Here is a 13,070-nt window from a genome sequence, read left to right on the forward strand (position 1 = left end):
AAAGAGTGAATCACTGTTTACAGATATCAGTAACACTGCTTAATGCATAGCTGGATGAACTGCAGGTACTGCTGTCTCGATGAAACCAGAACCACCAGGACAGAACTAGAACAAGATTCTGAGGTTCTTCAATAGTGCATAAGAAAAATCTTTTGGAAATCCAAGAACAGAAATGCACTGAAATGAATTTTTCACAATAAAATACCAAAGATGAAAAGTTGTGCCTTCTCCCCCTCATCAAAGGAATGCCTCAAAAATCCTGAAGCAAGTCCTGCAACAAGTGAACATCTGCATCAATCTTCATAATCTTTATGAACTTCTTTAACTGTCCCACACAAAAATTAACACTACTGCAAACACATATCTGCTGATATTCAATCTGTTGTTACTCTTCAGTGTCAAGAAATATATACTTTGGTGATACACTCAATAATTTGTTGTGCAATACTAAGCAGGATATAGAGTAAAATATGGTCCTTACCAAGGATGATGAAAAAGGCCAAGGTACAGTAACTTTTAAGATGTGGGAGACTGTAAGCATTGGAAAAGCCAACTCTTAGCTTAGTTTTCTATGTGGTGAGAAGGTGTTACACAGCTCAGCTCAAGTAAATTTGCAATTATAGAAAGCCTATTCAGAAATCAATGAACATATTTGATCATCATTTTCTGTCAACAACTGCTGAACTTGCTTTTTTGTGTTTCAAAGAAACTGCATACTAGTCTTGGCATGTGCTATTTGTTAGCATAGCACTTCATAAAAGTCTCCCAGCTCTTGCAGATATATCCATCCAGGTCTGCTGGAACTTTCAGAGTGCAAACTAGAAAGTCATGTCCCAAACAGAGTCTGCCACTGCCTTTTAATTCTGCAACTCAAATGGCAGAGGAGTAGTGAAGAGTCATGAATTGCTTCATGGACCTCTTTCCTCTTATATCACTGTGTGGTTCTAGACGGGTGCCATCATCATCTACTCATTCCAGCCTCCCTTCTCCACCCAGGCTTCTCCCTTGCTCATTTCCATCACCTCCACCCTTTTCAAACCTGTTTTAAAACAGGTTTTGACATTTTAAAATATTATAAAACATTTTAAAACCTGTTTCAACCATGTCTTATCTAGCAGCTTCCTCTAAACAAGAGAACAATGAAGTCTCCTAGGAAAACATAGTATAATCACAAAACCATCCATATTTGGTGAAGGACATCAACTGCAATACCACCCCTGCTGGTATTAGACCAAGGTAGCTGCTCTCACCTTTGCCTTTGAGACAAAGATGAGCCTAATATCTGTCTAAGGCCATTGACTCCTTTCACCAGTCCTTCAGCCACTAATCAGTTCATCCTTCTTATGCCTCTGCAAGGCTCGTAATGCCCTTGCTGCAGCCCTTGCTTTAGAAATGAGGAACCAATCTTTGAAAAAACTCATTTTCTCCAAGGTTTCACCAAGAGTCTGGAGTAAGTAATGGGGGAGCATAATACACAATACCTTTAAACCCAGAACAGCTTTCTGTTCTTGCACACAGAAGTACACAGAAGCCAGTGTGGCTGCAAGAAGATGCATGTGTACATACAGTCCACTGATACTGAGCAGTAGAGATGCAATTATTTACACACCTGTTAGGCGGTGCCCTGACCAAGATCCCTAAACAAATAAAATATTAATGAGCTCCTTGATTACAGATAGCATTGTCCTTTTTAGTGGCAGCTTATGCTGCTATGAATGCACAGTGCAGTGCAGGCTTTTCAGCTCCACACCTCTTACCATGTATAAAATACACTGTAATTGCATACCCTTCAGTATACATTCCATACAATACATTCCATCTGGGGATTTCTGCCAACAATATGTTAAACGCTTGAGAAAGGGAAAAACCTGGAAAAGAATCCCTTAGACTAGAGAACACAAAATGTGTGATCTGAAGGAAACTAGGCTTTTGTGTGTATTTAGACAGTAGCAATGAACTGAGGAAGGGTGGGAGCAGAGTTAGATAACCAAGTTAAACCAAACAGCAGATTGCATGGAAAGGAGCAGAGGCTGTTAACAACTGCAACTGTGAAGCTGATTCACATCATATTCATTTAAATGATGAGTTAATTTGTTATTAATATTATTAACTGTGATTATGACTTTGTTAATATAAACATCTGTCAGGACCAAGGCTCCATTTTTACAGTAGTTCTGCTGTTAGATCTTGACGGTGTTCTAATCATTTTACAATTACAGTAAGAAAAGCCCGGCTTCAGGATATGACATCACAGGGAGGAGCTTCTGGTGATTAACAGTTGCTTTTATACCTGTTTGTTTCAGTTACTTAACCACTTAGGAAATCCTTGTTTACAGGCTGTGTTGCAACTTGGCAGCTATCCATGTAAGTACTTTTTTGTCTTTGTTCAGATTCCTATTGCCAAACATTTGTCCTGGGCTGCTTTTAGGGTTTCCCTCCATTAATGCAAACGCATCCTCTCTGAGCAGCCTGCAGCATTATGAATTCAAATGAGATGCTGTAAAGACATTAGTGCTCTTTTTCAAGATACGAAGTCCCAGGCCAATGTGCCACCAGTGCTGGCCAGCCCAGGCAGCTGCCTGCTGGTGCTGCCCATGCCACCTGCCTGCTCCCTTTGCACTAAGGTGGCTGCTGCCCCTCACACCACTGGTACAGCCAGAAATGTACACGCAGCATGTTGCCTGCACATCTTCTTCAGTCAGTCCTTTCCATGCACAATAGTTTGCTTTGGAGAACATGACAATGAAAGGGAACTCATTAGGATGATGATTGAACACAGGATTTTGGTGATATAAGGAAAAAAGCTTGTAATAACGCTTTCCAGCTTTCAAAATCATTGGACAAAGGAAGTACTTGGAGTTTGCTAGGAAGTTACACAGCAGCAAGGCTTAAATCTAACAAGATCCAGATTTAACACTATAGAGAAACTTAAAGATGAGCTTAAGGCTTTTTCTAATGAGAATGGTGATTGAATTTGCCATACTAAATTTAAAAAAAAAAACAAAAACAAAACAAAACAAAACCGAAAAAAACAGCTCAGCTGTATACCGTTCCAGGAAAAGCTTTCTGGAGCCTTGGACTTTGCTAAATACAAACTAGGGCAAGACAATATTTTTAAATACTTTTTTGTTTTCTCCTAAGGCAAATTTTTCTGTGAAATACATGTATGTAAATGATGATATTTTATATTTCACCCATATCCTAGGAATCAAACAGGTTTCTCTATCATAGGTGTCATCTTGCAGCATGAAAAATATATATCTCTCCTCCTGGAAGACCAGTGAACTCTGCCACAGATAAAAGGGATGAGGCAAACCAGATTTGCCAGCTGTGTGAGGCAGCCCATGCTCTGCTGTAACTGCAGTGGCAGCCTCTGGGAACAGGCAGCAGTGGCTGTGCTCCAATGGGATCATACACAAGAAGGCAGGTATGGGCAGACACACAGAAAACAAGATCTACTCTGGGGAATTTACACAGCATGGATCTTGTTCTCATTCTAATCAGCACAGAGGGGGTGAAATGCAAAGATACTTGGTTAGCAGACAAGTCTCTCCAGAAAGAAACTCTCTTGTGGTTAAATAGTGGAAATGCAGAGCCCTTCGGATAGGTGGATTCAAGAAGCCTTTGAAGGCTTCTATGAAGAAATTGGATCACAACGACCCCAAGCAACTCTACAGGTTTGGGGAAGACTCTCTGGAAAGCTGCCCAGAGAGAAAGAACCCCGGGGTGCTGGTTGACAGCCAGCTGAATATGAGCCAGCAGTGTGCCCAGGTGGCCAAGAAGGCCAACAGCATCCTGGCCTGCATCAGGAGCAGCGTGGCCAGCAGGAGCAGGGAAGTGATTGTCCGGCTGTACTCGGCACTGATGAGGCCACAACACGAATACTGTGTTTTGGGCCCCTCACTACAAGCAGGACATTAAGGTGCTGGAGTGAGTCCAGAGAAGGGCAATAAAGCTGGGGAAGGGGCTGGAGAACAAGTCTTATGAGGACCATCTCAGGGAACGTCAGTTGTTTAGTCTGGAGAAAGGAAACTCAGGAGAGACCTTATGGCTCTCCACATCTACCTGAGAGGAGGTTGTAGCCAGGTGGGAGTTGGTCTCTTCTCCCAAGTAGCAAGTGACAGAACAAAAGGAAATGGCTTCAAGCTGTGCAAGGGGAGGTTTAGATTGGATCTTAGGAAAAATTTCTTCACTGAAAGGGCTGTCAAGCATTCCAACAGGCTGCCCAGGGAAGTGGTAGTCACCATTCATGGAGGTATTTAAAGACTAGTAAAATGTGGTGCTTAGGAACATGGTTTAGTGGTGAACTTGGCAGCATTAGGTTAATGGTTGGACTCAATGATCTTAAAGGTCTTTTCCAACCAAAACGATTCCATTATTCTAGATGATTGGGGAGACTTGAAGATGAAAGGGATGCCCTCTTCCAGTGATCTTGGCTAGTAGACCAGCCCTTGGAAAACGAGAGGTTTGCAACAAGCAGTCCTTTCCTACATGTCTGAAGCCTTCTGAAAGTCAATCTCTACTACATCAGCTGACAGGGAAAGTAAGTGAAGATGATGAGAAGTCTCTGGATGGCAGAACAAAAATTCAAGGCCTTTCAGCAGTGGAGGCAAAATTGATTTTTGCCACAAGGATGAGGAATTTCAATTGCAGCAAAAGTTTTTATTACATGGAAACCAGAGGCTGGACAAAGACTGTTGTTGATGCATAGAGCTTATGTAGGTTCAAGAACAGACTGGAGATGTTGCTGCATTCATAGAAAAACTGTATATAGCTTGTGAAGTTACCAACTCTGAAGTGATCAAATGCTAGGACATCACATTGTGCAGAGCTCACTAGATTATTTTACTCTACTCATTCTCCTCCACAGTCACCTGCCTTTGGCCACTCTCAAACATGGGCTGGGAGAGCCCAGATATTTGGTCTGATCCAGCACAGATTTCCTTGTGTATCTGTGCACTACAATGTGGGTGCAGGTACATGGAGATCCCAGACACCTTGTCTTGTGACTGTTGCTCCTGATGCTGCCAATGGTTCCCTATTTTACTGCTGCCTTAAGATAGCCCTGTTGGATGGTCAGTGTTCAGACAATTCAGACAATTAAACACTCCTCTCCAAAATCTCCATATACCATCCTATGGTGCCCATGCAAGGCAAAGAAGATAAAAAAGAAATATCCATAACTATTTTATTAGCATATAGCCATCCCCAAAGAATAACAACCTAAAACTGGGCCTGGTGTTTTCCTGCAACACTGAAAAAGAGCATCTGGGTTCCTGTCCAGTAAAACACTGCAGTAGCCTCCAAGTGCCAAGCATTTTAAGTATGGTAATTAAATGCAAACAGTACTTTTGACTCAAGAGCCAGATCTCTCACCCACAGTCCTCAAGAACCAAAGATTTATTGAGGAAGTGAGGGAGGGAAAAGCATGTGTCAGTGTTTGCCTTACCCCAGAAACATCTATTATAGGCCAGTCCTGGGGCCATACTCTTGATCCAGATGAAACCTTGGACTGGTCTGATATCACTATTGCTAAACTTTTTGACAGGGAAAACATAGCCAAAATCAAATATGCCCTAAAATTGCAACAGCTGTGTCTTGGGAATGATAGGTACTTCTCAGGTTGTAGTTGCCTGATAACCTGCATAATGTAGGAGCAAACATTTCTGGTTCATGAGTGAGCCTTATTCCTATCAGATTTCAACAAACATTAGTAGCCTAATTCCTGTTATTATGCTCACACTAGCTACAAATACATCCTTTTGTCTAACACAAAGGGAAATAGTCAGGAGATCATTATTATAGGTGATTGGCACAGCTGTCCTATAATAAGAAAACAAGTCCCATATTACATGACATGTGCAAGATCTAAGGAGGCATGGACACTGCAGGTTGGGTGTAGCAGTCCCTCTGCACTAGGGCAATTCAGCTGTGCAGTGTCACAGCTAGAGAAAAATGGTCTAATCAGACTCTAACTAATAAAATGCAGATGGCTCTTTGCAGTTTAAATTATTTCGGTGACATCTTCCAACTCTCTGTTGAACACCTTTACAACGTGCAGAAATAGTGACTGAAGCAAATGTGAGTGGAAAATATAAACTTTTCCTAAGGTACATTTTGAGCCTAATACATCTCAAATATTTACAGGTATTAAGTACATGACAAAGGCATTCCCACAAAAAATATTTTAAAATGCCCACACTTCTGATCAAAGACTGATCCTGGAAAAGTAAATATCTACAGAAATACAGTTATGTAGGCCTAAATAGTTATGTTTACTTTCTGCTTAAATTATTCTTGCTCTGTTTCATGACAAAGACAGAAAATTGAAATGGGGAAGGGACAAGACTGGTCCTCTCAGACCCCAGTAACTCACTCTGCTTCTTCTGGCTCTTTCCAGCAAAGACCTGCCTCCACATCTCCCCTCTACTCCACTCTTGTAAGACCCCACCTGGAATACTCTGTCCAGTTCTGGAGCCCACAACAGGGACATGGACCTGTTAGAAAGAGTCCAGAGACGTGCCACAAAAATGATCAGAAAGCTGAAGCTCCTCTCCTATGATGACAGTCTGAGACAACTAGGATTGTTCAGCTTGGAGAGAAGGGTCTGGGGAGACCCTATAGTGGCCTTCCAGCACCTGAAAAGACCTACAGGAAAGCTGGGGAGGGACAATTTACAAGGGCATGTAGTGACAGGACTAATGGTAATGGTCTTAAACTAGAGCAGGGTAGATTTAGATTAGACATTAGGAGGAAGTTCTTTACAAGGAGAGTGGTGGAGCACAGGAACAGGTTGCCCAGAGAGGTGGTGCAGGCCCCATCCCTGGAGAAATTCAAGGTCAGGCTTGATGAGGCTCTGAGCAAAATGATCTAATTAAAAATGTCCCTTCATGCTGCAGGGGGGGCTGGACCAGATTACCCTTAAAGGTCACTCCCAATCCCACACATTCTATGATTCTATGATTCTGTGATTCTATAATACAGCTTCATACCCGCAACCAGGCCAGCAAACATCTGCTCAAAATGAAGATACAAGATAAAGACTATTAAAAGATAAAGAGCTAAGATGAAAAGCTATGGTTTTGTGAGAGTTCTTTCATCCTTAAGAATGCAAGGGCTGTAATTTCCAGTTATCATAAAATATTGAGAAATAAAAATTAAAAAAAATAATAAAAATAATCACTCACTTTAAGGCCAGAGGCAGATATTTGGTTATCAGCTCTGTATGTGATTATCTTGATGCTATTGGCTATCAGGTCAGCTTATGCATTCCCTTGAATTAGTGTCATTTATGCCAGAAAACAGCTCAACTGAAATTAAGAAGACAAAGAGGGAGCTGAGCCGTTCTTTCAGTCTTTTCTGAAGATGTGCTGTTTTCAAGAAAAGGCAATATTCTTATGGTAGGCTCAACAGCAGAAAAGCAAAAATGGAATAGCAATCTCCATGGAGGCAAATACTCTTGCTGAATTCACTTGGTTGTACGTAATATGCAAAGGTTCATATTCACTTCCTTTCCATTGCATTCCTGTCTCGTTCTTTCTCTCTGAGACAGATATTTTTGTTGACCTTCAGGTCATTTTCTCCTGCCTGACTTACTGCTGACATTTTTATCTCTTCACTTCCGCTTCCAGGCATCCCACCAAGTCCCCAGAATCATTTCAATGGTGTTTTGTCTTGAAGATCTGGTATTCTAATACATTTCAGTAAATGTTTGACAGAAAAAATTGGTTGATAATAAGATACATAATGCTACTTCTTTCTTTGTTTTTTGTTTTCCTTTTCTTTCTTGTTCTTAATAAGCAAATAAGAATTCAGATGTGCCTGTATTTATTTCAACTGGCTGCAAAAAAAACCCAGCCTGGTACAGAAGGTGATATCCAAGTTCTCACACTACCCCGCAGGCTCAGGCAGCCACTCAGCAACAGTGGTGGCATTTTTGCCTAGAAGGAGAGGTGCAGCCTGCATCTCAATGCATCAAAACTGCAACTGAGAATTAACTACTGAATTTGTTCAGCAAAACTGGGTCTGAAGCTTGTTAGCAGTCAAGATACTTCACAGTACACCAGGGAGACCTTGGATATTTTTGCTAATAATAACATTGTATAAACTGAAAGCTATTGTTTATACAAAACTCTATTCTAAGCATAGTCCAACTTCAAATATGCATCAGTATTTGAAACCATGGTAACATTTCATACACAAATACAATTTACGGTTCTTGCTTATATTCTCTGCTTTCAGAACTGAACTAGTGGGAACTGCAAGGAAAGACTGTGATACTCACATAGGTCTGCCTTTCTCAGATTTCTCATTCTTATGATTTTCACAGAAAGTGAGCAGCATGGGCATTCTTCACTCTACAGAAAATAACAAAGCTATTACCTGTATGAATATTAAATTGCTTACGCTTCATAAAACATGCCCTCTCATAAATATATGTTGCAATTTTTTCCAAGCCATGCAGCAAAATTGGAAGCTGAACTGCTTGCACTGCTCTGGAAGTTAAAACCATTACTATGTAGAATTTTAAAAAGAGGCAGAAAAAGAGGAAATATTCCTCTGTGTGTATGTCATTGATGGAAGAAATAACAGTAAAATGGATAACATAGTACAACGGTTTTAAACACAAATAATGTTTTGATTATAGAATGGGATATTTTAATGTAAAATAAATCTTTATCAACAATTAAACTGGAAAAATAAGATAGCATAGAGGTGAGCAAGCCTGAGGAGCACCTCTGCTAAACATGCGTAGACAAAGATAAGTCTAATTCTTTTGAAAAGTGAAATTTCACACAGAGAGAAAACAGTTTCTTCAGATAATTCTATTTAGTAAATATTTCAGCTTCCCATTTAAAATCTTACTCGGGACTTTTCCCAGAAATGGTGAAGAGCAAATACCTGAAAGTTTGTGAGGTGTTTAGGTAAAACATACAATCACAATGCCTTAGATTTCAATGGCTTAACTATGTTCAAAAGCACCATGATCCCAGAGGAAAATTAAATTGTTCAGTGACTGAGGCACCGCCAGCACAAACACAGCAGAATCCACAGGAAAGAAAACAGTTTAGGAAGAGATGGTAACTAAACTTCCCAAATCACATGCTGAATATTTGCAGAAAGAATCATTAGCTGAAATGTCAAACACAGAAGAAAAAACAAATAGCTAGACACAATCCAAACAGATTATTAATTCTTGCAGATTATTACTACCTGAAACTATCTATTGCTTCATTACTTAATCTCTCTCCCACTCTCTGCTAGAAAAATGAGTCTATTAAACCCTTTAAGGGGATTATGTCCCTCCTCTCCTTTTTCCAGTTAAGAATTGACCCAGTGGTGAAGTTGGGTACAAACTCCCCTGTCACTCTTGAATTATGAGAAGCTGACATTGGTCCATATATTCTGTCTCTCTCCCAGACCGAAGGGCGTGTCTTCTGTCTGGATTCAGGTTCTAGATGGAATAATTCTTCTCTCCTCCCTACCCCACCCCACTCCCCCAACACACACCAAGAAACCTCGACTTTTACTCATGAGGCTGTTTCACTGGTTAAGGGCAAGGGGGAGAGCACAGAGGACAGCCCCATTCCTTGCTTTGTACTTGTACTTTCTGCACAAAGACCATTGCCAGACTCTGTTCATTACTCTCCCCTCCTTTCAAAAGGATAAACCTGTAGATCCTTACTCTTTTTGTTTTAACCAGTTTGGTTAGATATTAATGCTTTTTATTTGTTAAGCCATGGGGATCCCACATCTCAAGTCTCCAAGCACACACATCCATGTTACGGAGGGAAGATCTATAATCTCCATTTTGCAACACGGGAAGTGGGGCACAGAAAGGTGAAATAACTTGCTCATAGTCAAGTTTAAGTTCAGAGCTGAGATGAGAACAGAGCTTGTTGATGTTCCAGAGCCCAACAGGCTGTTTGAGGGCTTTTCGTCTGTGTTATACTCCACACACACAAAAAAAATAGTAATAAAGAGCTTATCAGTTACGCAGAAACTTCAAACTAGGACCATCTTTATGTCCATGATTAATCACTGCTTTTAGTCAGTGATCTTCTGTGCACACCACGACCAGGTGGCTGCCAGCACAGCTACCTGGACACAGTGTCTATACTGGTGGCTGGCAGATGTTGCACTGTGAAAGAGCCCAACTTACATAATACTTGCATCAAACCACAGATTTGGCCCAAATCCACAACAAGCTCCTATAAGGCACCTCAGACTGCTTCTCAGCAGGACCACCCACTGTGGCTGAACTTACCTCCACTTCCAAAAGTGCCTCTATAGGGCAGTCAATATCAGAAAGCTATGAGTCATCCTGACATAAATAAGTAAATACAAAGATGAATTTGGATTAACAGCTCCCGAGTCCTCCTCCAGGCACCAGAATCTCAGTCAGAAACCTACCTCAGGTCATCTTCAGCTTCTAATGAATTCTGGTCTGACGTTTTGCACTCTTACCTCACGAGCACTCCAGTATGAGTCCTGCTCCATCCTGCTCCCAGCTGCATACAAGTCAGACATGGATGACACTTCACTGTTAGAGGCAACAGCTGGTAGTGACTCTTGAAGCACCTCTGTAAACTTTAAGGAGGCAGCTGCTGATGAGCAAATGGTTTATCCATGCCCCACCTTCCTCATTGACTGAAAGGGAAAGTATGGAGAGGAGGGGAGGGAATTTACCAACACCAGAAGAGGTGTGTCGGGGAAGGCTGTACACACTAAGGTGCCAAGAGGAAGGCAAGGGAGGGATAGAACACAGCACTTATGGCTGAATACCTGTGACCTGGCAGCCTAAACAATGCACAGATAAGAGAAGATAACAACAGGTATCTGTAGGCTAGAGGAAAACAGACTGCTACAGCACCCCAACCAAGAACATAATATATTGTGAACGAAATGCCCTTCAGATGAAAGGGATGTGAAATGACACAAGATAACATTTCCATTGTGTCTGGAAAAAAAAAGACTTTCAATCAGACAAATAGTTGATAGCTATTTATGCCAAACTGAGAAAACTGATCTGCAGGTGGCTGAACCTGGGCTGTTCTGTTAGGTTATGCAGCAGCTGAACAGAAGTTTCCTTTTCCCTGGGAAAGTCTGACTCGGGAATGAAAGGCTATGGTAGCTGCGAAACTATGAAAAATTGTACCTGCCCACAGTGAAAACAAAACAACTCCCTCAAAAAAATCAAACCTCAGACTTCAACAAAACACTGAGGAGTGCTCAGTTGAGACAAAGAAGGAGGAGAAGGAGACAGGGAATGACTGGCTAACCCCAAGATAGGTGAGAAACTACTCCTTCTTCAATAACTCAAGGGGGAAAAAAAAAAAAGGGAGGATCAATCTCTAAGACTCTATTGCCTCTCCGGCCCAAGGGGGTTGGAGTGAGTGCTGCAGAGCATGGAGCTGGAGGGAGCCAATCCCAGACACTGGCTGTCGAGTGCACCTGCTAGAAGAGGACTTAGTAGTAGTCCCAGCACAGGCATCTGTGTCAAGAAACCTAGTGTGAACATGTAACAAATAAAAAAACGGTAAGCCAAAACACAGTCCCAGTGTCTGAGAAACTACATTTCTGGTTTGGTTCAGATTATCCAAGATATTAATGTTCCTCACCAGTTTTGACAAGGGGCATACAGAAGGTGGAACAGGGTGTGGGAGGGATCCTGGGAGAATTGTTTTTCCTGTCTCAGGAAAATGTGTTTTCTGACAAGTCTGAGGGTGGTAAACCCATGAAGAAGCACAGGGCTCATGATTTACTATCAAAAAGTCCACAGGCAAAGTCAAGCAGAGTATCTAATCCTGGCCAAAATATCCCCAGCAAGGGACAACAGCTGAGAAGAGAAAGTGAAACAGTGTACCTCAGACCTCAGAAGCTCAAAGACTTTGCAAAGCTGTTGCAATACTCAAATCTTGACAATAACAGGAGGCTTCTGACAAACATGATGACACCCTTCCTGCTAGGCATTAAGGATTCAGTCACAATGACCATTTTGACAGTTTAGGTACTTTATTTTGAGGTCATCAGTGGCTTCTCAGAAAAAACAATGAACAAAATATTAGAGGATAGGTTTGAAAGAGTCTGTGCACCTTGTTGGTAAATCTGTAGAGAGAAAAGACTCTTCTATAGCTGTTGGCTATTTCTTTCAGGCCAGGATACACAAGGAGGTGCAGAACTCTTGTAAGTCTCATCTTGGCTGGCCTTTGACATACTCCCAGCTGCCAGCACCTGCCTTTCTTTCACAGTACTTCTGTGGGACAGTGACCAAGAAGACAGCAAAAACCAACTCCTTCACCAGCTCAAGTTGTAGAAAAGAATACCTTTCTCTCTTCAGTAACTTGCCTCTGAGGAAGAATTCACAGTAGAAACAGAAGCTACATGTCTCTCTCTGCTGGAACTTTCCTGGCCTTTGGTGAGTTTGAGTAGATTCCCTTCTCCTCAAAACACCTGGGGTTTTATTTTATTTTTTAATTCAAACAGCTAATATTTTTTCAGAACATCTGAAGAACTTTACAAAGGGCCAGAGGATTTACTTATGCAATGTCTTATTAGCTGAAGAGGAAGAAATGCAATACATTTATCCTGCTATATACCCACATTGATATATGCAATGATGGTAGATCAAGATCCATGCTTTGGTGAAAAAGGCACTTGCTTCTTGGGAGTGACAAACAATTGCTTCCTGCATTAAGAACTGCTCTCCTGTACAGCTTGAAGAGAAGTGCTTCTTTTTGTTATTAGATTTCACATCAGATCCTTTATCAGATGTGTGCATGCATTGCTAAGTGCATTCCCATGATGGGCATTTCTTCTCCTGTTCTTTGGCAACTGCACTAGTGTTTGAGAGCTGTTATGTTTTTGTGTTATGTATATATAAATGAGCTTCTCTACCTCAGCTACTGCACTTCAATGTACTTTTCAAATGACTAGTTAGACTGTGGCAGCCATATAGTCTTAATTTGTACTAGCATACCTAGCAAAGCTGTATTTTATATTTTATGGTTGTTTAACAACTATGAAGTACCCTATTCCATTTCTCCAGTGTGATTCTGTGTGTGCAGCTA

General features: G+C 41.3%; 1 protein-coding gene across 1 annotated transcript in view; it reads right to left on the bottom strand.

The window, feature by feature from the left end:
- LOC104390483 (cytosolic phospholipase A2 epsilon-like) overlaps positions 1–10,500 on the bottom strand; it is a 35,707-nt gene extending 25,207 nt beyond the window's left edge. Inside the window, exons 1-2 of the mRNA XM_009999621.1 lie at positions 10,468–10,500; positions 8,285–8,357 (exon numbers count right to left, since the gene is read on the bottom strand). Coding sequence (XP_009997923.1) covers positions 8,285–8,357; positions 10,468–10,500 — 106 coding nt within the window. The remainder of the gene's footprint in view (positions 1–8,284; positions 8,358–10,467) is intronic.
- Positions 10,501–13,070: the final 2,570 nt, after the last annotated feature.

The sequence above is a fragment of the Chaetura pelagica genome, unplaced genomic scaffold (genome assembly GCF_000747805.2).
Source record: "Chaetura pelagica isolate M959 unplaced genomic scaffold, ChaPel_1.0 scaffold55, whole genome shotgun sequence".
Classification (NCBI taxonomy): Eukaryota; Metazoa; Chordata; class Aves; order Apodiformes; family Apodidae; genus Chaetura; species Chaetura pelagica.